The 25,703-nt window shown below is 47.2% G+C and overlaps 1 protein-coding gene across 2 annotated transcripts in view; it reads left to right on the top strand.

The window, feature by feature from the left end:
* Positions 1-25,703, top strand: part of TBC1D14 (TBC1 domain family member 14) — a 109,717-nt gene that overhangs the window by 24,338 nt on the left and 59,676 nt on the right. The window contains exons 1-2 of one of the 2 annotated variants that reach the window (XM_021711427.1): positions 10,396-10,545; positions 23,909-24,029. In XM_021711427.1, the coding sequence (XP_021567102.1) occupies positions 10,511-10,545; positions 23,909-24,029 (156 nt within the window). In that variant the 5' untranslated portion in view covers positions 10,396-10,510. Of the gene's footprint in view, positions 1-10,395; positions 10,546-23,908; positions 24,030-25,703 lie in introns of those variants that run through there. The other variant, XM_008056209.2, reaches the window with a different exon arrangement.

The following is a 25,703-nucleotide window of genomic DNA, read 5'->3' as shown; positions in this document are numbered from 1 at the left end:
CCGTCTGGTCCGCTCAGCTACCTGTGATTGACGGGGGAGCTGCTAAATGGGCAGAGTGGAATGTCAGCAGGCAGGCTAAGCAAAGGAATGTCCGGGAGGGGTTTATTACTTGACATTCACATACTGCTAGCAGCAGTTGCGGAAGCAATCGGTTATTTTATGAGACAAACAAAAATTAAACTTAACAAAATTCTAAGTACAAACACTGCAAACAAATACAGTGAACGTGGGGTAGGAATTCATATAGTAATAGTTCTCTTAGAGTTCTTTTTTTAATCTCTTGGGTCTCTCACTGGGTGGCAGGGGCCATGTCTCTTTATTTGAGTTTCCTAGCCGGTGCAGGTGTGCAGGAGATAATATTGGGTGCATCAGGGGTGTGATATAAAAAAGTAATAAAGAGATCTGGTACACTTAGCTTTTAAAATCTAAACATGTTCCTTTTACTTTATGTTATTGTTCTGGATTTTGAGAGAAGACCTCCCCAATTGTTCAGTCACCTGTACTGGGTCACAGCTGTGTGGGTTTCAGGTTACACATATGGCATCCACCTGTGGCATGTTCTGCTGAGGGGTTTGGGGTATTCTTTAATGATGTATCTTTTTAACTTAGCTGTGCTTTTTTTTTTTTAAAGCTTCTCTTTGCTTAAAAATATGCAGTAAGATTTTTGGGATCATTCTACTTTCCGTCTTTTTTTATACCTACTCCTAATTTTTCCTTCTTATTTTATTTCCTTACAGACTTTCTTTGAGTTTTAAACATATGAAAAATATGGGCTACTTCTGCAGAGTGGTGTCCTGCTTATTTTATTTAGAGGAAACATTTCCCCACATGTTAAAAATTGTTCATACGCTTATGAATACCTTTGTGGTATTCATCATGTGAATCATTTACTTGCTTAACCTTAAGGAAATGGGTTTTTGTTTCCGCTTTTTGATAGTGAAATTACCTATGTGCCCTTCAGTTTGTTTTGTTTGCATTTCAGATGATTTCCTTAGGATAGATTCCCAGAGTGCTTGCTGCTTCATCGCCACCGTCTCTAGCTCCTGGTTAGCTCTGACCTGTCCCCTCTGGAGGTGATGGCTGGTGATGCCAGGAGTCCTCTGTCCTTGGGGGAGTTTACTGGTAGTGAGAACCCAGCCTCTGTTTTATGAATGAGGACACGCCCAACGTTGGCTGATGGGCTGTTAGAGTTTTCCATAGCTCTGGCCTCTGGTTACTGTAAATTGAGGCTTGGGAGGGTTGGTCCTCCCTGGGTCTGGTGGTCTTCAGAATGCTGGGATGCCTCTGGTTTTCTCTTCTGCCCTTCACCAGCCTTGCGCTGGCTCCAGGGGACTGACCAGGCACAGTGTCACTGTTCGCTTTCCCCTTCCCCTCTGCCTGGTGTCCCCTCGTCTATTGCAAGAGTCTTGAAGGCACAGCACAGCGGACACCTCGTTTGAGAAGCCTTCTTGGCCTCCCCAGGGCAGAGATGGCTTCTTCAGGGGTGGCTGTGTGCTGTTCCCAGCTCTGCAGTCTTCTTGTAGTCTGGTATTGTTTCAGGTGTCTCGCTGTTACTGTGCGCTCCCTGGGGACGGGCCGCCAGTCCCAGCTCGTGATCCTGGTTGCCCCGGGACGTTATCAGAACATGACGTGGTCCCGCCCACTTGTGCCATGTAGATTTGTTTGTTTTCATCCTCATGGGCAGGGACCCACTGCCTGCCAGGCTCTGGGCTAGACGTTTTTCCATACGAAAGAAGACAAGGCCTCTGCTGGGTTCCAGGAGGTGATGTCCTAGAGTTGCCTGGGTGGAGAGGGAGGGCACCGGGTGGGAGTTTGTGTGCAGCTTGAGTCAGTGAAAGCGGGAGGTTGAAGGCGCCAGAAGGGTCTCCCTTGTAAGGCCGTGGTCCACGGGCTGCTTTCGCCCTGGGGGGGTGGACTTGTTGGAGTAGCTTTAAAAGAAATCCAAAGTAATTCGCTGTTCATGGAAACTGCTGGAAAGGAGCTATCCTACATTTATGTCGATTCAAGCACCAGTTTAAAAAACATGAGCCAGAATGGAAACGGAAAGATTGGTTAAGGAGCAGAGTTCTCAGCCCCAGCTGCAAGATAGGGTTATCTGGGAAACTTAAAAAAAATTAGGGTCCAGATCCCATTCTCAGAGATAGATTTCAATACTGGTTTGGGGTCAGACCTGGGTATCAGAATGTCTTAAGAAGTCCCTAGGTGGCCCGGTACGGTGGCTCATGCCTGTAATCCCAGTACTTTGGGTGGCTGTGGCGGGAGGATTGCCTAAGGCCAGGAGTTCGAGACCCGCTTGGGCAACATAGTGAAACCCCTGTCTCTACAAAAGCTCAAAAATACTAGCTCGATGTGGTGGCATGTACCTGTAGTCTGAGCTACTTGAGAGGCTGAGGCAGAGGGATGACCTGTGCCCAGAAGGCTGAGGCTGTGGTGAGCCATGATTGTGCCACCACACTCCAGCCTGGGTGATGGAGTGAGACCTTGACTCAAAAAATATATATTTAGGCCAGCTTGGCGGCTCAGCCTATATTCCCAGCATTTTAGGAGGCTGAGGCGAATAGATTGCCTGAGCCTGTGGGGTTCAAGACCAGCCCAGACAACTTGGTGAGACCTTGTCTCTACAATAAATAAATAAAAAATTAGCCAACTGTGGTAGCGCATGCTTGTAGTTCTGGCTACTTGGAAGGCTGAGGCTTACGATCACTGGAGTCCAGCAGGTCGACGCTGGAGTGGCTGTGAGTGTGCCACTGCACTCCAGCCTGGGTGACAAAGTGAGACTCCAACTCAAAAAAATAAAAATAAAAACATAATTTTATTTTTAAAAGTTTTTTTAAAGTCACTAGGTGATGCTAGTGTGCAGCCACCAGTAGAAAATATGGACTTTAGATTCAGACTTAAGTCCAAATACAGGCTTTTCAATTTATTGCTTGACTTTAGGCAAGGTGATATCTGAATTTCCTCATCTTTAAGGCAAGATAAATCACACAGAATTCCCTTGAATGTGGGCACCTATGCTGCTTCTTCCTTTTTTAAAACCTAGGGACAGGATCTCTGTCACCTAGGTGCAGTCATAGCTCACTGAACCCCTGGTCTTAAGGGATCCTCCTGCCTCAGCCTTCCAAGTAGCTGGAACTACAAGTGGGACATATATTTTTGGTTGTCAATTATTGTATTTCCCGTACTTGGCACAGTGCTTTAGGACGTGCTGTTATTTGAGTCAAAAACATAACATGTGTGAGTATGGTTAGGATTAAATGAGATGCTTGCCTCAATATAATTAATAATCCACTCTTAGCGTTATTTATTAATAAGCACAGTTAACAGACACAAACCTGGTAACTGAGTGGTGATACCGCCATTCTACAGATGACAAAACTGAGCCTAGAGAGGTTCATTTCTTTCCCAAAGTCAGACAGCTTGTTATAATGCTGGGATTTGAGCCTTGATCTGCCTGAGTCTAAATCCTCTGTGTACTTTTTCCACCGTAGGTCAGATCTTCTTACTCCTTAAGTTTCCTAATATTGGAGGAGCGTAGCAGGATCATTCCTGCCCTGAAATGTGATCTCCAGACCACTCCTGGTTTTTGCCGCTTACAGACTACTGTTGTTAACTAGTAACTCTTCTCTCTCTCTTTTCCTAGTATTCAGTTGGAGAGGAACGCTTTATAATAAGTTATAATGCATTTTTGCTCTGCTTTCTTTCTTTCCTTGCAGAAATCTAAGCTGATGTTAGAGAGTGGATCCCTATTTAATTTTTCCATCCTGTTTAAATGCTGGAAAGTGTTTGAAGGAGATTTCAAGGATATTGTGGCTGTAGGGAGAACGTTGGGTCTTGTTATGGACCCAGTGACTTATCAGTGGAGACTTACGTGGTAAAATCATTTCAGGGTTAGTTAATGAGTTACTTTTTAATGCAGTGCCTTCCAGCAGAGTCTATGCCCGGCCTTGGGGATTCAAAGACCAAGGAGGAAGCCCTCCCTCCCTTAGAATGTAGTGGGAGGCCATGTGCAAGCAACTGAAACACAATACTCCCAGCTCTTGGTCCATAAATGTAAAAGTGCTTTGGGGGCCCAGAGTAGGGACCAGGTGGGGAGGGGGCACAGAGGAGCGGACTGTTTGGAGCGGGGCATGGAGGAGGGGACTCTGGGAAGGCTGCAGAGGAGAGTGTTTTGAGCTGAGTTTACATTCTGTGAAATTTAACATGAAATATAGCAAAATGTGGAGATCTTAACTGCATAAAGTGAACAAACTCTTATGTCTGCCACCAGTCAATTAGAGAATATCACTGGTACTCCCAGAAGTCCCCTTTCCTGTCGATAGCTGGCTCCGCAAAGGAACTACCTTCTGACTCGTGTGTGTGTGTGTGTGTGTGTGTGTCAGGGTCTCACTCTGACACCCAGGGGAGTGTGGTGGCAGGATCACGGCTCATTGCAACCTCGACCTCCTGGGCTCAGGAGACCCTCCTGCCTCAGTCCTCTGGGTAGCTGGAACTGCAGGTGCATACCACCACTCCTAGCTGATTTTTTACATTTTTTTTGTAGCGAAGAGGTCTCACTTTGTTGCCCAGGCTGGTCTCGAACTCCTGGGCTCAAGCAGTCCTCCCTCCTCAGCCTCCCAAAGTGCTGGGATTGCAGGTGTGAGCCACTGTGCCCGATGCACTGTTCTGACTTCTGTCACCACAGATTAGTTTTGCCTTTCTTTGAACTTTCGATAAACTGACTCATACAGTGTGCACTCTCGTATCTGGCTTTCTTGGGTCAACTTTGGTAGATATTTTCCCCGGTTTTTTCTGCATAGCGATGGCATTCATTTTCTCCCAAGTTGTATGGTTTTCAAGTGCATGAATATGCCACTCTGTTCTCCTGTGTATGGACGTGCGATTTGTTTGGTGTCTGACAGTTAGGGGCAGGCCTCATCATAGTGTTGTGTGTCTTTGGGGCACATGTGGGGTGGGATTGCTGAGTCTACATTGGGAATTGCCGCGAGATGCTTTTCCAGGGTGTCCACTGGCAGCGTATGGGGAGTTATGGCTGTTTTTCGTCCTCTCCAGAACTTGGTCTTGTCTGTTTATTTTTCTTTTTGCTGTTCTGGTGACAGGGTGAGGGTATCTTGATTTTGATTTGCATTTCCCTGATGACTAGTGATATGATACACCTTTCAGTATCTTGTTGGCCATTTGGAATTATCCTTTGTGAAATGCTCTTTTGAGGTTGTCTCATTGATTTGTAGGTATAAGTTATACATTAAGGTTAAAAGTCTTTGGTCAGATAGGTGTATTCAAATATCTTCTCTGGCACCATGGCTTACCTTTTCATTGTCTTACATTTTTGGGTTTTCTTTTTCCTAATGAATAGAATTACTTAATTGTAATGAATTCTAGTTTATAAACCTTTCCTTTTATGGGTCGTGCTTTTTGTGTTCTGTTTAAGAAATGCTATATTACCTTCTAGAAGTTTTATTCTTTTGTTGTTACCAACTAAATCCTTGAAGCATCTGGGATGAATTTTATGGTGTGAGGGAACAGTTAAGGTTTGTTTACCATAAAGGTCATCTTTCCCACTGAACCTCTGAAATAAGTCAAGTGGCTGTATGTATTCCACTATTTCATGCATCCTTTCACTAACATCACTGGTAATATCACTGATAATATTTTAATTACTATAGGTCTTGATGGCTGATAAAATAAACTCTTCTATTTTTTTCTTTTTCTTAAGATAGATTCTCATTCTGTCACCCAGACTGCAGTGCTGTGGCATGATCATGGCTCACTGCAGCTTCAAACTCCTGGGTTCGAGTGCTCCTCCTGCCTCAGCCTCCCGAGTAACTGGAAGTACAAGTACACACCACCACACCCAGCTAATTTTTTTTTTTAATTTGTAGAGATGGGGTCTTGCAGTGTTGCCCAGGATGACCTCAAACTCCTGCCCTCAAGTGGTCCTCCTGCCTCTGCCTCCTGAAGAGCTTGGGTTACAGGCATAAGCCACTGCACCTGGCCCTGTTTCTTTGTTCTTTAAGGTTGTTTTGGCTTTTCTTGTTCCTTTTCATTTCCTTATACATTTTAGAATCAGTTTGCAGTTTTCACAGACAAATCTGCTAGGGTTTTGTTTTGGATTGCATTGCATTTATAGATCAAGTTTTACTATATGAAGACTTCAGATCCTTGAATATGGTCCTTCCATTTATGTAGGTTTTCTTTGACGTCTACACCATGTTTTATAGGTTTTTTTTGAAATGTTAAGGTCTTAAGTTTCTTTCATTAAATTTATTCCAAGATCCTGTTATTTTTGGGTGGTTTTACAAATGACAAGCAGATGTGACTCCCTGGGTTATGTTTGTTGGAAATGCAGTTAGTTTTTGTGTGTAGGTCTTGCTAACTTCGATTACTGATTCTAATAGCTTATCTGTAGATGCTTTGGGATTTTTTCTGTAGAAAATAATGCTGTCTGCACATGAGTTTCTTTCAGTTCTTAGACCTCTCATTTTGTTTTCATACTGCATGGCGAGACACTCCCGTATGGTGCTGAATGGAAGGGCCAGGCAGATATCCTCACTAGGGCCCTGGTGTCTGGGAAAGCCACTATTTCCCCAGCAAGTGGGATGTTTGCTGGAGGAGATACCATTTATCAGATTCCTTACTTTTTATTAGATACCTTTTATCAGGTTAAGTAAGTTTCCTTTTATTCCTAGTTTTAAGTTTTGGGTTTTTTAAAAAAAATCATGACTGTTACATTTTATTGAATGCATTTTTTCTACATCAATTGATGATTATATTTTTCCTCCTTTATTTTATGTGGTGAATAACTTTGTATTTCTAATGTTAAACTTACTTTACATTCTTAGAATAATCCCAAATTGTTCATGGTCTGTTATACTTTACATGTATCATTGCTTTGATTTGCATATTTTGTTTAGGATGTTTCTGTCTATATTCCTAAGAGTATGGGCTGTGATTTTACTTTTGGTTTTGGTGTCAGGATTATACTGGCCTTGTAAAATGGGTTGGGGAGTGTTCCTAGTTTCTGTTTTCTCAAAGGGTTTCTATATGATTTTTTTTCTGGTGGTTAAATGAACTTAGCAATGTGTTAAAACTCATAGAACTACAAGGGGGGACCTCCAAAAACCAGGAATTTATTTATAAAAATTGTGTATTCTTTAAATTTCAGTCACTTTCAAACTACTGTCTGCTTGATGCAGTACACCTATTGAGACACATTTTCCACTGCTCAGAACAGTTTTGAACGCATCAATTTTGATGCCTTCGAGTGCTTCTGTCACTTTTTGTTTCAGCTCTTCCACAGTGACAGCACACTTACTTCTCTTTGAGGGCTGTTTTCATCTGGGCAAACAAACAAAAAGTTGCTCAGGGTGAGATTGGGTGGATAGAAAGGGTGGGGCACAGGGGGCATGCTGTTTTTGGTCAGAAACTACTGAACACTCAGCATGGGGTGGGCCGGTGCACTTGTAAATCACCCATCATGATATTCACTGAAAAGAAAAAATTCACTGAAGCTGAACGCAGCCTCTCATAATGACCTAGCTGATACACTGATGCCGCTGGGTTCCCAGAACACTTGCCTAACAGAGGCCTGCCCTCCAAAAGATAATTCTATTTTTTTGGGTTCCTCCTCATAGACACCAAAAATGTCAATTTTATTGTATATAAAAAACAGCAATAGCTGGGTGTGGTGGCACATGCCTAAAATCCCAGCTACTTAGGAGGCTGAGCAGGGAGGATCACTTGAGCCTGGGAGTTCCAGGCTGCTGTGAGCTATGATAGAGCCATTGCACTCCAGCCTGGGTGACAAAGCAAGACCCTGTCTCTATTAACAACAAAAAACAAAAATAAAAATAATAGAAAGCCTTCACAGGGGAATTTTAAAATTGTGTTCACACACCCATCGATAAACTCCATGTTAAATGATCCTCAAAGGGACAACAGAAAGTCTGGTTGAGTAAGTTTTTTTCTTAGTAAATGATGTTGATAAATGTGTCTGTTGGATGACCCAATGAATTTCCTACTGGGCGGGGGTGGGCGAGTAAAAGTTTTGTTCTCTGAAAGTGTTTGTGTATTTCTTCCTTCGTGTTTGAAAGACTTCACCACTGAGGCCATCTGGACCTGGAATTTTCGTTTTGAGTTTTAAAATTACGGACTTGTACTTTTTTTGTTGTCAAGGTACAATATGTAAAGTGTGACTGTTGAGGAAGAATTTGGAGAGATGTGGGAACATGAAGCTGTGGGGTCTGAGTTGTAGGAGAGTGCAAGGTGTCCTAGGAAAGAGACTGGAGATGAGGCACAAGAAGGGGCCAGGGAGGACTTTGGCCAATACGGTCGCCGTCATTCTTACGCCCCTTTTTGGATTGATTACTCTGGGCCTTACCCTGAGCTGCTGATGTGCTGGACCAAGAGATATGGGTTTGACTCCTCAGGTGGTGAGGAACTGAGAAGCTTTGAGTAAAATGTTACAGCAACTCACCGGGAACAGGAATGAATGCACTCAGAGCAGGTACCAGAGACTGAGAGGAGAGTCGAAAGTGTTTATTCTGGAAGTTTCAGGTGGAGTAGCCTCCTAAAACCTGAGCCCTGACCCTCAGTTTCAAGCACTTTTCTAGAGCTTTTTGGTTACAACATACATGGGTTTGCCATCGGTGGGTTTTACAATTTTAAATTTAGACCAGGAATGGCTACTTCTACAAGAGGCATTGAAGCAGACATTTTAATGGACATTTCCATATGAGGTGTAATAAAGCATGTTTACAGAAGCAGAGATTGCAGTTAAGGAAAATGGCATGTAGCTGCTTACTTAAAGCGTGTTGACAGAAGCAGAGATGGCATGCAGTTGCTGACTTAAGATAAGACCTTTGAGGTCAACTTTCCTGCTTTAATTCCTGTTTTTCTATCTCAGAATAGCAGGACTAACCGTTTTAACTGTATACATAGTGGTTCTCAAACTTGAGTATCAGAGCCACCCAGAGGGCTGGTTGAAGCAAAGATTGCTGGGCTCTACCCCGGAGTTTCTGATTCAGTAAGTCTAGGTAGGGTTCAAGAATCTGTATTTCTAGCCAGTTTCCAGGTGATACTGCTGCTGGTTCAGACCCCCCCCCCCTTTGAGAACCATAGGTTTAGAGTTTAGTTAGTTGACTCCTTCTGAATTCCTTGAATGCTGGCTGCCCTGGGGCAGGGATTTTGTCAGGTTTGTCCACTATAGTCCCTGGGACCTGGCATGAACTAGATGCTTAAGACCACTCCTATGCCAGGTCGACTTCCTTACTTGACTGTCTTTTTTTTTTTTTAATTGCAAAAGTAACATGTGCTTGCTTGATTTTTTTTTTTAAACAATGCAGAGATTTGTAAAGTAATAGTAAAATTCCCCTCTCTGCTCCTCACCACTGTGCTTTCAGCAGATTTTTTGGTTCAGTTGCAAACATATAGTCACACGGATGTTTTCTTTTTTAAGGGACAATGGAAGCTGGGCACGGTGGCACACACATATAATCCCGGCACTTTGGGAGTCAGAGGCAAGAGCATTGTCTGACATCACAGGTTTGAGACCAGCCTGGGCAACATGGTGAGACCTCGTCTCTAAATAAGAAGAAAATTAGCCGGGTGTGGTGGTACGTGCCTGTAGTTCCAGCTACTTGGAAGGCTGAGGTGCCCAGCACTGGATCACCGGAGCCCAGCAGATCAAGGCTGTGGTAGCTGGGAGCGTGCCACTGCACTCTAGCCTGGGTGACAGAGGGAGACTCCAATTCAAAAAAAAAGAAAAAGGGACAATGAAGCCAACAGTTAGAAAGAAGACCCTGACCAGGATGTGTGGAGGAGGATTATTTTCCCAGGAACTAATTGCTGACACGATTGAGTGATGTTGTCTCTAAGGGGAACCAGCCTGTAGTACCTGCTTGTGAGTTTGGAATAGATTCAGTTTTGTTGAGCTTCGGGTTGTGAGTTAGATCTGCTTTTATTTTTTTAACAGCGTTCGAAGTTGTGAACGAGGGAGAATTCTTGAGCGATGGGTCCAGTGCAGGTCTTTGCGTAGGGATTGACGTGTGCGTGTTTGTGACCCAGCTGCAGATCTGATCGCTGCTTCACAAGGCCCAGTGTCTGTCTGGCACCCGGCAGATGCTCAGAACATTGTGTGGACGGCACTTTGTCCAGAAGGCAGCGTTGCCCAGCTCTGTGTCAGAGGTGCCTGTGGGTTTGGTGACTAGTGAGCCTGTCCTGTCACAACATGTGGTAGGAGCGGAGCTGTGTCCTCGGAACCCAGTCACGCAGGCTTGGCTTCCCAGACTTTGCCTGCACCCCTCCCTCCCGGTGACGGGCGAGGAGCCAGCCCTGCCCGCCCCGCCTTTCCAGCCGACCCGCTCCGTCCTGCCTGCCTTCCCCCTCCAGACGCTCACCCACCCACGGTGTTTCCTGGGACCGTGGCTCCGGCTTGCCAGGACTGTGGCACTGGGACAGTCCCTGCTTCTGCGGTCGGCCCTGCAGAGCTGTGTAGTCAGACACAGTAGATGCGATGGCCGTCTCCCCTGCGCTCCTGTTCATGGACAGGTTTGTGGGTGCTGTCTTGCCTTTCTTGCTTTCGTAACTGGAGACTTAACCCTTCCATGTACGTAGATTTTGATATGATTTAGCTGTAACCCCCTTCTTGGCTGGGCCGGCTGTTTCTTTGGGAATCCCTCAGTTTAAAATGGATGTGATCCTGCCTATCTAGCCAGGGTCTACTGAGTTCCAGGGACTCTCTGGGCCAGTGTTGGCATACATGGGTATGTAATGTCCACTTCATGACTTGGACTCAATTATTCTGTTTTTAGAGATTTACTTTTTAGCATCAGATGCTGCTTGGATAGCATTTTGTGAAAGAGGAGAGGCTCCAAGTATTTCTAGCTCTTGGTACTTTTAATTGTGTGTGGAACTAGGGATTTTTAGCACAATGATCACAATAATAAAACTTCACTTTCCTTCTTATGTCATATTTGTCATGGAGTAGGTAGGATTTTATCCATAGGAGGTTTACTTTGAAAAATGCCACGTTATTTTTCATGTCTGTGTGATAGTTGAAGTGGGCTGGCCTTTTCCCCTTGCACTTTCAAAGGAGTCAGAGGCCCAGTATAAATATATGTGGTAATGGTACATGCCAATTGTGGGGAGTGGAGATCCAGAAAATATGCCTAGGAAATGGAATTTAGAGGAATCATTAAAAAATTTGCCCTCTCTACCCCAGGTGAATGCCAAGATTTATACAACCTTTCAGGATGAAATTTCTCTTTTCTTTCGTTTTTGAGTTGGAATCTTATTCTGTTGCCCAGGCTGGAGTACAATGGCATGATTACTGCTCACCGCAGCCTCAACATCCTGGGCTCAGGTGATCCTCCTGCCTCAGCCCCTCAGGTAGCTGGGCCTACAAGCGAGCACCACTCTACCTGGCTAATGTTTTGGTTTTTTTGTAGAGATGAGGTTTCACTATGTTGCTCAGGCCGGTCTTGATGTCATCCTGGACTCAAGCGGTTCTCTTGCCTTGGCTTCCCAAAGTGCTGAGATTACAGGTGTGAGCCACTGTGCCTGGCCAGTAGGAGATTTCTTAACCTTTCCAGCCTCAGTTTCCTGTCTGTACAATGATGGCTGTGATACTTTTCTTGTAGGGCTGGGGGAGGAGGACATAAGATGTACGCACAGTGCCTGGTGCAGTACTAGGCACCCGATAGGTGATCCCTAGCAGATAAGCATGATCCGGAACCGGTGAAGATACCCTCCTGGGCCTGACAGTTCCTGTGGGCACGGAACGCTCACGGTGCAGCTTGTTTCTGATTGCCTTGGAATTAGAAATTGCTAACAGTTTCTGTTAATGAGACAAAGGAGGGAAAGAGCAAGAAGTCTTAAGTAATTGCTGAATTGCAAACAGGAGTTCAAATGTACAGTACCTTGAGGAAGGAGTACTTGGAGGTTTATTTTTTAAGACTCTGAGAAACCCTGAGAAAGCCCTGTTGAGTGTCAGTGGCTTGTGGAACCTGCTCTACCGGGTCAGGGAGGATTGCGTCTTGCCACTCCAGCTGTCCTCTGCCTTCAGGGACAGGTAGCAGCCTCGGACACTGAAGTTCAAGGCTCAGTTTTGTGTTGGTTAGCTGGATGTCTCCGGGCAGCTCTCGCCAATCCTTCGGAGTCCTGGCTTCCTCTGTTTTATGTGCAGCAGTATTAATAATTCTTGTAATTTTAATGAAAATTCCTTGAATTTCATTTGATAAATTTGAGTGCTTTACTCTGCGTCAGGAACTTGAGACAGGTACCCGAGGTTTCTAGGTGCTAGAGACAGAGCAGTGAATAGAAGAGACAGTATCCACCCTTAGGAACTTTACATTCTGGTGAAGGAAACAAATCAAATAACAAGATGATACTGCCCAGGGCATTATTTGTGAGTGCCTGCTCTCAGACAAGTGCTTTGAAAACCACGAGCAGCAGGAGCCCAGAACCAGCCCTGCATAGTATTCATTCTGCTGTCTATGAACATTTCAGATTGCTCCTGAAATCACCGTCTTTTGATTTCATTAACTTCCCAAAAGTAGCAACCCTCCCCACAACACCTAAGAAGAAAGAAGATCCCCTTCCTTGGGCTACACAGTCTGTTGTTTAGGAACAGAGAGGAAGAACTTTGGATTTCAGTCCCTGCTGGAGTTTCCTTACCCGGAAACACGGAGCAAAGGCTGCTGACAGGCCCTGGGTCTCGCATGCCAAAGAGACAGGATTGGGTTTGTGACAGTGTTAATGATGCTTGTCCTTCAGGACCCCTGACTCGGACCTAACTTTGTGTTCATCATTTTTTTCTTAAAGCGGACTCCCATATAAACTTCAAGGTTCCCTAAAACCTGGATCTGCCCCTGCAGACAGATGATGAAGTGCCAAAGTAGCAGCTGTAGTAGAGTGTGAGGGAGGGGGCTGTACAGGACAGAGCATCCCAGCCGAAGGCTGCTGCTCCAGCCCTGCTTGCTGTCATGCAGGAATATGGGCTGCGTGACCAGAGCTTCTGACATGTTGAGAGCAGCCAGAAACTCAGATTTTTCTGTGGTTTCTTTTTTAAAAAATAGTTTAGAAGATTATTTATTTTAAATATGTGGGGTACAGTTCAGGGTGAGGTCTGCAAATGTTCACTATGCAGGGACCCTGGTGGAGGAGGTGTGCCCCCCACTCCCCTGGCAGTTTCCCACGACTGCCAGTCCCGCCCCACCCCCTGCCCTGGGCGATTTCCCATGACTGCCAGTCCTTTTCTTATAATATTGTGATAGTTCATAGTTTTGTCCTTCTTTATAGCTGCATAATTTTTCATTGTGTGTAGGAGCATTTTTAAAATCCAGTCCTCTTTGGATGGGCAGCATGGTTGGTTCCATGTTTTTGCTATTGTGAGTAATACTGCAATAAATATGTGTGCAGGTATCTTTTTCATAGAGTGATTTGAGTTCCTCCAAGTATATTCCCAGTAGGGGGATTGCAGGGTTGTATAGGAGGTCGATTTTTAGATCTTTTAGGCATCGCCACTGTTTCCTGCAGAGGCTGTACTAGTTTACACTCCCACCAACAGTGTACAAGTGTTCCCTCTTCCCTGCGTCCTCTCCAGCGTCTGTTGTTTTTTGAGTTATTGATGATGGCCATCCTGACTGGAGTTAGGTGGTATCTCAGTGTAGTTTTAATTTGCATTTCTTTGATGACTAGTGAGACTGAGCATTTTTTCATGTATCTGTTGGCTGCTTGTATGTCTTCTTTTGAGAAGTGTCTATTCATATCTTTTGCCCACTTTGTAATGGGGCTGTTTTTTTTTTCTTTTTGGCACATTTGAGTTCCTTGTAGATCCTAGATGTTAGGCCTTTGTCAGACATAGAGTTGGCAAATACTTTTTTCCAGTCTGTGGACTGTGTCTCCCTACTCTCTGAATGGTTTCTTTGGCTTTTCAGAAGCTTGTCAGTTTGATGAGGTCCCACTTGTCTGTCTTCTCTCTTATGCCATGGACACTTGGGGTCTTGATCAGGAATTGGCTGCCAGTTCCAATTTCCATAAGGGTGTCTCCTACATTTTCTAAGGTTCTTATAGTTTGAGGCTTTACGTTTAGGTCTTTGATCCATTCAGAGTTAATTTTTGTGTATGGTGATAGGTAGGGGTCTTGTTTTAATCTTCTGCATGCGGTCAGCCAGTTTTCCCAGCACCATTTACTGAATAGGTTCTCCTCTCCCCAGTGGTTGATGGTGGAGGCTTTGTGGAAGATGAGTTGGTTGAGAAATTGAGGTTTTGCTTCCGGAATCTCTGTCCTGTTCCATTGGTCTGTATGGCTGTTCTTGCACCAACAACAGGCAGTTTAGATTATTGTAGCTTTATAATAAAGCTTAAAGTCTGGGAGCGTGATGCCTCCCGCTTTGTTTTGTTTTTTTTTTTTGCTGAGGATTGTTTTGGCGATTTGTGGTCATTTTTGTTTCCATATGAATTCCTGTATCGTCGTTCGTTGTTTCCAGGTCTGAGAAGAATGCTGCTGGTAATTTAATGGGCATTGCATTAAATCCATAGGTTGCCTTAGATAGGATGGACATCTTAACAATGTTGATTCTTCCAGTCCGTGAGCTTGGAATAGTTTTCCATTTGTTTGTGTCATCCTTGATTTCTTTGAGAAACAGCTTTTTTCTGTGATTTCTTGATTTTCGAAAATGTGTCAGCCACACTGAAGAACACTGTGTAGGTGGAACACACAGGCTGCAGATGTGTCATCTTTGCCGATGGCCCCTGCACACTCACCCACACAGAGCTGCCGCTGCGGCCAGAGTATGTGGGATGATTTGCCCGCCTGATCCCACTTGGTTCCACCATGGCCCTGTGGAGTTGGTGTTGCCCGCTTGCAGATGAGAAGCATGAGGCCCAGGGACCGTGGTTGCCTGGGCTGCTGCTCTGGGAGGGACAGAGCTGGTGTAGAGGCTGGCCTCCATGTGGCTGCCTGTGCTTCTCTTCCCAACCAGGTGGTTTGAGGATTCTCCCACCTGGAGCTTTCTTGGTGCAGATAGGTGCTTGAGCTGCCTGGGAATGCTGGGGAATGTGGCTGGACTCTTGCTTGGGGGCCTTTTTGGCAGGAAGCCCCAGTTCTGCCTCATCCCTTGATTTGCGGGAGGCAGGTGACGTAGGAACAAGGGTGGCCACGGGGGCGGGAGGGGACAGCACGCGAGCTGCTTTTGGCCTCTTGGCGGTCTTTACTGTTTGACCATTTTTCATGTTCGTCCTCACTTCCCACAGCTGGGAGTGGGACAGGAGCATGCTTGCCACACCGCTTGCCAAATACCCCTCTCGAGGGCAGTGGGCAGCCACTCTTCATTTGCATGGGGAGGGAAGCAGGGGAACTTGTACTCCATTGGCCCACCAAGACTTGACTGGGAGGTCCCGCAAGGGTCTGAGTTTGAGTCCCAGTCGGGTGACCTTGTAACTCACTTGCCTTCTAGGCCACTTTCCTAGGAATACCACCCCCAGTCTCACACTGGAGCAGCAGGAGGTGTTGACAGTAAATACCATGGTAAAACTATGGCTAGAGCAGTACTTGACTTAGAGTCATATGTATTTGAACAAACAGTACATATTCAGGTCAGCAAATATTTGAACAAACAGAAGTGAAACTTGCGGCACAAAGTCTTCTGTTTTTGTGTTCCTGAAGCTGCGGGGGGGGGGGGGGGGGACGGTGATTCCTCTCCTTTGTGAGGCTCAGGGCTCATCACATCTTGCTTTTGCCTCTGGCATCTCCTCTGGCATCACAGGGAGAGGAATCAGGGCTTGTGGTGGGGGCAGTTCTTGCTGCATTCCTGGGAAGAAAATGGGTCTTCTAGGTTTGGTCATAGAAAGTCAGGGGTGCTGGGTGTTTTTAATGGTCTGGTTTTATTGTCCTCTTGTTGGGATATCCCAACCCTCTTGAGGATGTTAAACCCATTTTGCTGCCTTGGAAGTGTAATGCAGCCCTTCAGCATGGGCCAGGCCTGTCCTGCTCCCAGGTTCTGAGCTCCTCAGACACAGACTCTGCTCACTGTGCTCTGTGTCCCACCCAGTAGCCGGGCACAGTGGCAGGTGCAGGTCAGAGGTGAGGCTGGTCTAGGTGGCCGACCCCAGCATGACCTTGCAGTTAGAGCCTGGGTCTGCAGTTGTGCTTTCAGCCAGCTCTCCAGCAGCTTTCCCTGCTTCATATCCGTGGCTGGGTCTGAGGAGGTGTGTCCCTTGAGCATCCTGGCTTCAGTGGCTGTAGGAGGTGGGTGATGGGATGAAGTGATACAGATGATCCCCGCTATAACCCCCTCACGCCCACCCACACTCGTACACACCTCGATTCTGTCAGTGCTCTTTCCTGGAATGTTCTCAACCTTAAGCCTTCCCCTTTCTCTCAGTCCCCGAGGCTGGACTCCTTCTGGCTCCTGAGGCATCCCCCATCTTCGGGGCCAGTTCGTTGGTGGGCTTCTTGAGGGCGGACAGCCTTATCCACTCGCCTGTTTGTTTTGCAGTCAGGCCTCAGAAGCACGAGGTGCTCGCTGAGGTGTGTGGACGTGATTGTGCTGGGTCCCAGGCCCCCCAGCAGGTGCCAGGTGCTTGCCTCGCCACGTTTGTTATACGGAATCCTGGGAGACGGAAAGGAGACGTGGAGGGAATGGCTCCCAAGGGGTAGAGACGGCATGGATCCAGCTTCGCCTGCCTCTTTGAAGCCCTCAGGCCTGCGTAGTTCTGCTCTGCTGGATGCCTGCCTTTGGTCCCTGCTGGACCTTCCTGCAGGCTTAGTGTGAAGGCTGTGGTCCAGCTCCCAGCAAGCTGCCACTGCTTCCAGCTGGGGCCTGGTCTCCAGGAGGCGCAGTGTGGCAGGGGCTTACTTAGTGCAGAGCTGTGGAGTGAGTGGCAGCCACGTGGGGGCAGGTGACAGGATGCCACTCTGCACACAGCCCCTTCTCTGTAATCCTCTCATCATCCATTTTGGAGGCATAATAAGCACAGTGACTGTACTTAAGCAGCTGAATAAACATATTTCCACGTCTCTCTTACAAAGGCATTATTTCTCGTACTGGTTGTGCATCATAAACAGTTCATTTTCTCTTTAGCCTTTTGCTTGTTTGGAGACTTTTCACCCAACACAAAAGAACTGCCCAAACTCGCCACGTTGTTTTGCTAGGTGTGCAGAAAAATCCTGTACATTTTGGGGGTGTAATGAAATCTTACTGATTTGAAGGAAGGGGATGGGAGTGGTATAAAGCATTTCATTTTCTGATGGCAGGAATGCCTGGTTTTGCAGTGTTCTTTTTATTTCTTACGAGCTTTTTTCCATAGGTGATACATTTGCGTGGTTCAAAACTGAAAGAGTACCTGAGCATATATGGTGAAAAGTCGCCTTTCTCTTCTGGGCCTTTTGCTCCCCAGAAACCTGTTGCAGAAACAGTGAATATTACTGATGTTATATTTTCCGGATCGAGTCTGTGCCAGTGTAAGCGAGTGCTGATGTGTGTATGACCGGCATGCCTTGTGTTGTTATGAGCCTTGCTTTGTCCTTTGACGACAGATAGTTCAGTCTTTCCAAAAAATGCTCCTCTTCGTTCTTAGAGCTGCATAGGATTGTTGTGAACGTTTGGGTTGTTTTCAGACTTTATATGACATTTTATTTTATTTATCTAATTTTTTCGAGTTGAAGTTTTACTCTGTCACCCAGGCTGGAGTGCAGTGGCATGCTCACGGCCACCCCAGTGTCAACCTGCTGGGCTCTGGCGATCCTTCCGCCTCAGCCTTTCAAGTAGCCGGAACTACAGGTGCGCACTACCACGCCTAGGTAATTTTGGATTGATTGTAGAGACACGATCTCACCAAGTTGCCCCGGCTGGTCTTGAACCCAGAGGCTCAGGCAGTCCACTTGCCTCAGCCTCCCAAAGTGCTGGGATTACAGGCTGAGCCACCGAGCCTGACCATCATTTTAAAAATGATATATTTGATGTCAGCCAACACATCACTTCAACATGATAGTTGACATACGGGACAGGTGGCCAGTGGCTCCCGTATTGGACAGCACAGAAGGTGAGAGGTGTGGGGATCTCCAGGAGGTCTGCTTTCTTCTCCACTCATGCTCAGCCCTCAGCCCTCAGTCCTGGGTGCCCTTTGCAGATGTCGGTCATCTCTACTTCCTGCTTTATTGGGTGCACCAGACGAGCCCTTGAAACTTGGAGGGTGGAGGAGGCTGAGAGAAAGGTCGAGTCGGTGCCTGTGCCTGTCTGACTCTTCTTGTTGGGGACTGGGATCCTGAAGGTCCGTCTTGTCCCAGTTAAATGTGTCAGCCCCTGCTCTTACCCTGATGACACTGTGCACTTGCCGCTGGCACTCCACAGCGCACCTGCGAGCTTCTGGCTTCACAGAAGAGTGGAAAGGGAGAAACTGATGCGCCATTATTTTTAACATCTCTTTGTCATTGGTGTCCGCTCTCTTTTCTTTATCACTTTGCAAGTCACTGGATAAGCACCACAGTGGAGCGTTGGCTCCTTTTCCCTGCACGAATGTTGCTCTCCTCTCAGGCTGTTGGAATTGGTCTCTTCCCTGAAGCTGGTGTGGCTTGCTTTTGGCAGCCCGAGTGTACTTCCGATGCCGCTCCACCATGATTTTCAAGTGACACTGGGTAGCCTTTGTGGGTAGATCCTGGCAAGGCCAGCACTTCCTGGGGAGCTCGCCGTTCGTGTCAACTGTGGCTCTCCTCTCAAACCTCTCTGCCTTGGCGCAGAGCACTGCCTCCGCTGAGGAGAGCGGAGGTGAAGCAGGCTCTCTGCTCTCCAGCCACACAGTCCACAGTGGAGACCCGCCTGGGGGTGAGGGCTGAGCGTGTGGCCAGGCTGAGCCCCTGGGTTCACCCCTCCCTTAACCCTCATGTCTCCTCTCTCAGGGAGCACTTACGGGCAGAGGCAGCAGCCTGTGTGACAGGCCACAGGCCGCACAGACTGGTGCAAGCCATTGAAGAGACTGGGGGCAGGGCTGGCGTGATCCACTGGGGCCTTTCCTTTTCTCTTGTTTTTGAGTCGGAGTCTCACTCTGTTGCCCAGGCTGGCGTGCAGTGGCATGCTCACGGCCACCGCAGCCTCGAGCTGCTGGGCTCAGATGATCCTTCTGCCTCAGCTTTCCAAGTAACTAGAACTACAGGCATGTGCCACCATGTGCGGCTAAATTTTTGATGTGTTGTAGAGACAAGGTCTCGCCAAGTTGCCCTGACTGGTCTTGAACCCCTGAGCTCAGGCAGTCGTCTTGCCTCCCAGAGTGCTGGGATTTCATGCGTGCGCCACCACACCCTGCCCATCTGTGCTTTTCAGAGACAGCTCTGGTACGTGCAGTTGCAGCTTTGCAGGGCCCAGGGCTTGACGTGGAGCTGTACCTCAGGGGCAGCTGAAGTAAGGATGAGGCCGGCACACTTGGGGCGTGACAGGCGTCTGCCAGCAGGATATGTGCAGCCCGATAAAGACAGGAGGGCAAGGAGGGCTGGCAGTGCGGGTGTCTGTGCCATTAGCCGGAGAGGAGACTGGAGACTTTTTGGGTGTAATAGACTGTGTGTGTGGGTCTGTGTGCGTGCGTGTGTGTGTGCGTGATGCTTAGTGTAGTGGAGGCCCTCAGAATTATTTATTGAATGAGTGAGGCTGAGAGGGCTGTTGAGAGAGCGTCTGCACTCTGGCTGCCTGCTACTAGAGAGCTCGTGAGCTGAGGCTGGTTGATGAAGGCTTCTAGAAAGGAGAAAGCGTTCTCTTCTTCTTTGGAAAAGTTCTCAGGTGTTTCCCCTTAGCCATCACTCTCCCTTTCTGGCTGCAGGAGGGATCTGAGTGGCACGGTGGACAGAGGGGCTGGTGACGAGGTAAGATATGCCGCTGCCCAGGGTGTGCGTGTGGGGGGTGGGCAGGACTCATGCTCCAGAGTCGTAGGCGGCCCTCAGGGAACCCTGATGGGGACAGTTAGGGGAGCCCGTCTGTGCATGGGCTGGGGGCAGGGGACTTTCAGCTGCGGCACTGTGTGTTGACATGCCAGGCCACTGGTGGCGGGCTCAAGCAGCCCCAGGTGCGTCTCCTCAGCTTGAGTGTTCTGTGTCTGCTCTTCAGCCAAGGCAGACTGGAGGCCGACAGCGGTGTGTCCTTGGTGCTGCCAGCAGAGCGAGTGCTTTTCCCTTGTGGCAGAGGAACGTACTCTTCCCATGAAGGGCCCTGAGTGGGGATGCAGAGCAAAAGGAGTGCAGCATCCTTTGTGGGCAGGAGTGGCAAACGCCTCTCGGGTACTCCCCCTGTAGCCAGCACTCACTCCCTGCCCTTCCCAGGGAGGGCGTGCTGGTCTGCCACCCCTCGCCTGGTCTCTCCCTGCCCCCCACCTTCCATTGTTCCTTCTTTCCAGGGGACTCCTACCCTATCTCAGAGGTTGTCTGTGGTGTGTTCCCAGTCCTGGGCCTCGATTCTTCCGGGTTGCTCTTTCCTTACCTGGAGCCTGCGTGATGCATGCCAGCCCCCTCCTCGTTGCCCTGCCCTGCCCTGGCCTCCCTTTGCCCATACATGGTGGTCACTCCACTTGCTAGCAGACACAGACCGAGCACCTGCTGCATGCTGGGTAGACTCTGCCCTGCCCTCAGGGAGACTCCACCCCAAGAGGAAGGCATGTAGAGGAAAGTGGGGATTGAGTCTTTCCTGCAGGCACCAAATAAAGCCACGAGTGCCCTGGAAATAGATATGGGGAGCCCAGGGCTGGGCAGCCTGTCAGGGAAGGCTTCGCAGGGTGTCCCACGGGCAAGTGTGAGGACGTCCAGTGCTGGTGGTGGGATGAGTGAATTTGAAGTCGTAAAAGAGGAAGTAGGAATCCAGCAACCCGCGTTCTGTCTTCAGGCAAGTGTCAGAGATGGTGGCTGTGGCCACTGCGTGCCCAGCATCTGAAGGCAAAGCGGTGGGCTGACTCACTAGGTTACACAGCCCGCCAAGGGCCAGCCGAGCGGCTGCCGGCCTCGAAGGAGTGGCACAGTGTGTGGGTTTCCTGTAGGGTGTCCAAGGGATGCTCCCTGTCAGAAGACAGCACAGGTATTGAGGGGACAGAGTGAATGGGCACGCTCCGGCCTGGCTGTGTCCTCTCACTGCACTGGCCTGGCAGTGGGGTTTGGAATGCGCTGAGCAGATGCAGGTCCTTGGCTCCCCTTAGTCTCCATGGTGGGGCCGGCCGCTGGCTACACACTAGGCCTCCGATGACCCTCCCGCCTGAAAGAAGGGATGCCTGTCAGCTTAGCACCATTATACTTGCCGTGACTTGTTTGGGGTCATACTTCAACCTCTTAGCCCCCCAAAATAATATATCCAAGATGCTTTTTATGAACTTTCAAAAGTCACAGCCTATAATGTGAGCGAAATTAAGCTCTGATGTTAAAAAAAAGTCACGCAACTTTGATTTTTGACATTCAGTTTTGTCGGCACTACCTTTGTACAGACTGCTGTGGTAGTAGCTGGGGCCCGCGAAACCAAGGTTTCTGTTCCTCTTAGTCATCCTCCTGCTGGCCCGTCTTGGAGACTGGCACCACCGTATGTGCTCAGACTTCCAAACCACAGGTCTGGGAGCCACTCACCCGCACTTCTCCTTTTCGAATATCCCCCACACCCAGTGGCTTCTATGCTATTCTCTGGTCCATTCTTGAGACCCTCTGTGACTCCCCTCCCTTTGGGGCTAAGGACATGTGTCCTCCATCCTGGTGCCTTTCCCTTTCTACTGGAAGGACACAGTAAAACCACTTGTTTTCTTTTTTGAAAGTCTTTGTATTGTTATTTTGATATAATTTCAAATTTGCTGAAAAATTGCCCCAAAAAGGGAACTCCTAGAGATTCTTTACCCATATTTACTATCTGTTTAAATTTGCTCCATTTGTTTTATTTCTCTCTCATATATGTTTATTTTTTATTGAACCAACAGAAGAGTATACTAGAGATATCATGTCCCTTTACCCCAAATATATCAGCATATTTCCTAAGAGCAAGGGCATTCTCTACGTAACCATTGTATAGTTAACAAAATCAGAAAATTTGGCATTAATCCAGTGCTGATTTCAAATCCACAGTCTATAGTCAAACTTCTTTTTTTTTTTTTGAGTTGGAGTCCCACTCTGTCGCCCAGACTGGAGTGCAGTGGCCGCTCCCGGGCACCGCAGCCTCGACCTGCTGGGCTCCGGCGATCCTTCCGCCTCAGCCTTCCAAGTAGCTGGAACTACAGGCGCGCACTACCATGCCCGGCTAATTTTTTGATTTATTGTAGAGATGAGGTCTTGCCAAGTTGCCCAGGCGGGTCTCGAACCCGCGGGCTCAGGCAATTCATATAGTCAAACTTCTTGACTGTCCCAGTTGTCTTTGTAGCCTTTTGTAATGGTCCAGGATAGCAGTACAGGATCATGCGTTGCATTTCATGATCAGGTCTCTGATTTCTCTTAATCTGAAACAGTTCCCCAGTCTGTCTTTGTCTTTCGTGATACTGACTTTTTGAAGAGTGTGGGTCCGGGACTTTACAGACTGCCCCTCCGTTTGGGTGTGCCTGCTTTTCCTCATGGTGAGATTCAGATCATGCCTTCTTGGGCACCAATGCCGCGACCTTGGTGTGTGTTCTCCTTGGATCAGATCAGGTGGCCCTTGCTGTCTGTGCTAACATTGGTGATGTTCGCTTGAGCTTCGATCACTTGGCTAAGGTGGTGTCCCTCAGGTCTCTCCAGTGTTAAGTTTTAACCATTTTGCCTTTGCAGTTAATAAGTCATTTGTAAAAGATACTCTTAACCCATGTGAAAGTCCAGCTCCTCATCTGCCTTCACCTCCTAGTGTAAGCATCCATTGATCGTTTCCTAACTCCTTTAGTCTTTCCGTACTCACTAGATAGCATTCTCAGAGCTTTCCTCCTCTGCCATTTATTTAGGTGCTTATTCATTTGTATCTGTGTGGGTGCATGGATATTTTCCCCTCAATGGTTGTAATCCATTGTTCTCATTATTTATTTCAGTGATTAAATTGTTCCATATTTAGCCAGTGGGAGTCCTGTCAAACGTGCTTCTGCTTCTGTTATATATGTCCCCGTGTTTCTTTGAGCACCTTATTTCTAGCTCAGCAAGATGCTGCAGGCTCACCTTGTACTTCCTAGTAAGCCCTGGGAACCATTTGTTTTTAATGAATGCACCCATACAGTGCATTTTAAATATAATGTGTTGTGTACTAACAGTTGGGATTTGTGTTATTTGGAAACTTTGTTTGCATGTTCTTGGGAGAGAAGACCTTGTGACCATCTCATGAGTGGCTTTGTTTTTTTGATCCATGAATACTCTTTATAGATAATGCAGATTTACCATATAGATACTTTAAACCAGAGGTTAAGTACTAAAGCAGATGTTATTCTTAAACACTGATGGCATACCTGAAATTTTAACTTGTATAACAATCTTGTGTGGATGAGAGCTCCATAACTCAGGCGTTAGAGTACTGGTCTTATATAACAACCTTGTGAAACATGGGGAGGTGTCCGTTTGTTAAACATAGAACACTAAGACGCAGAAAGGTTAATGTGCTGGTCCAGAGTTGCACAGTTAGTGAGGGAGTGGTTGAGCCAGGGTTTCAATTCAGTTTGGTCTGACTTCAAAACTCACTTTTTCTGATACACTTTGTTATCATATAACACATTTCCTAACTCTGAGTCAGAATTTGTACATGTAACAGTTGAGTAACAAAAAATTTATTTCTGGTTTAAGGGACTTTCTCCTGCATAATTCTGTGTATGGAAATCAAGTCTGAAGAATTAAAGTATATGGATCATCTTATTGTCCCTCTCAAAAGAAAGTTTGCTTGTTTTTATTAGAGTGACTTGGCTGTCCTAGTGTCCTTTAAATGCCCAGAAATTCCCTAACCCTTTTATTTTCTTCCTATAGGAACTTGCTTGCTAGAAAACAAAATGCAAGACTTGACAAACAAAATGACTTGGGATGGAAGTTATTTGGAAAAGTACCACTCCGAGAGAATGCTCAGAAAGATTCAAAGAAAATACAAAAGGTATACAAGATATGAAAACACAGCAATATGCTGTTACATACATACAGCATATATTTATGAACCTTGCAAAAATGACCATGATTGAGTCTTTGAATTTGGAAAACTCTTTGTATTATTTGCTTGCCAAGTTCCTAAAATTTAAGTCTGTTTTCAGAATGTGGATGATTTTAACTTTTTCATTTCTTATAGCTTGTAACACGCACATTGGAAAGGTCACTTGGCAGAGCTGGGCTTTAGATGTTTATAACTTTATTTAATCAGTTTTTAAACAGTAGTTACAAATTTGTTTCTCATCAGATTTTTATTAACTGTTTGATAGTAAAGCTTTCTCCTATGGGTTTCTTGGAGCTTGAATCCTATAGTGCTACTGTAGGACAGAAAAGCTAGGGCCATCAGTCACCGGGGCTCTGTCTGCTAAGACACTTCCCCTTTGCTTACTCAGAGGTTGCCCACTTTTGGTGAGGGGCATGGGGTTGAGAATCAGGCCAGGCCTGTGGTGGCATCACCACTTGGCTGCTTTGCTCCCAGTGGTGGGAGCAATGCCAACAGCTGGAGGCATGTCTTCATCTTTGGGAGGAGGGGCTCTTCTAGGGACACAGCAAGTCCAAGGCCTAGGTAGCTCTGACTATCACGACCTGCAGCTTGAGTCCCAGCCGTCATGGCATCCTAACAGCCTGCTGTGACGTCACTCCTGGCAGCCTTACCCCTCCAACCTTAGTTTTATATGCATTGACAGTGTGTATACTTCAGTAAACACTTCTGAGGACCTACTGTGTGCCAGACCTTGCGCTGGGATTGGTAAAGGGACACGACACTTATACCCAGAAGTGCCCCTCTGGAAATGATTTCAGGGCAGGTGCCTGAGGGAGGGAGGCAGGGCCTTCTTGGCCAGGTGGCACAGACAGTTGAGTTTAAAGGAGTGACAGAGAATTAACTGTGATGGGGCCATGTACTGTTTTCTAGTTCGTTTAACACGTGCAGCAACCTTATGAGGAAGATACCGTTATTATCCTCAGTTTACATGGAAGCACTGGGACACTGAGGCTGAGTAATTTGTACAGGGTCATATAGCTCTAGTAAGTGGCAGAGCTGGAACGCAGCCCCAGGCAGTCAGGTGCCAGGGCCCTTTCTGTAGGCAGGTGGTAGAGGCAGCACAAGGTGAGGGACAGCGTGCAGGGTGAGCCCAGGGGCGGTGGGGGGAGGCTCCTGTATGCTGGGCCTCTAGGCCAAGGCTTTGTGGAGCCCCCGAGTGTTTTACGTAGGAAAGGAGTGGTGGGATCACCCTGGCAGGCATGTGGCTCTTGGACGAGAAGGTGGAGTCTGGCCCAGTGCGGTGGTCACTCTGGAGCTGCGAAGGACACACCTTGGAGTACTGAACAGGGGAGACCCGTAGATTTGCTGAAGGCCTGTTGGGTGTGGGGTCGGGGGTGAGGCCCAGCCTTGGGGCTCCTGGCCTGGGCAACCAGGTGCGTTTCTACGTGTGAAGTTCTTTGTGGCTTAGTAAGTTAATGTGTGTGTGTGTGTGTGTGTGTGTGTGTGTGTGTGTGTGTGAGCACGCATGTGTGTGCGTGGTCTATCATTCTCTGTGGTAATCATCCAGACCCACAGGACTCACTAAGTTAATCAGTTTTGGAATTCATTTTTGTCGATTGTTTCATTTTGAATTTGAATCTT

Source organism: Carlito syrichta, unplaced genomic scaffold (assembly GCF_000164805.1).
Source record: "Carlito syrichta isolate Samal-C Ts95f unplaced genomic scaffold, Tarsius_syrichta-2.0.1 Scaffold302277, whole genome shotgun sequence".
Lineage (NCBI taxonomy): Eukaryota > Metazoa > Chordata > Mammalia > Primates > Tarsiidae > Carlito > Carlito syrichta.
Note: the sequence above shows the minus strand (reverse complement) of the source record. Positions and strands in the feature narration are given on the sequence as shown.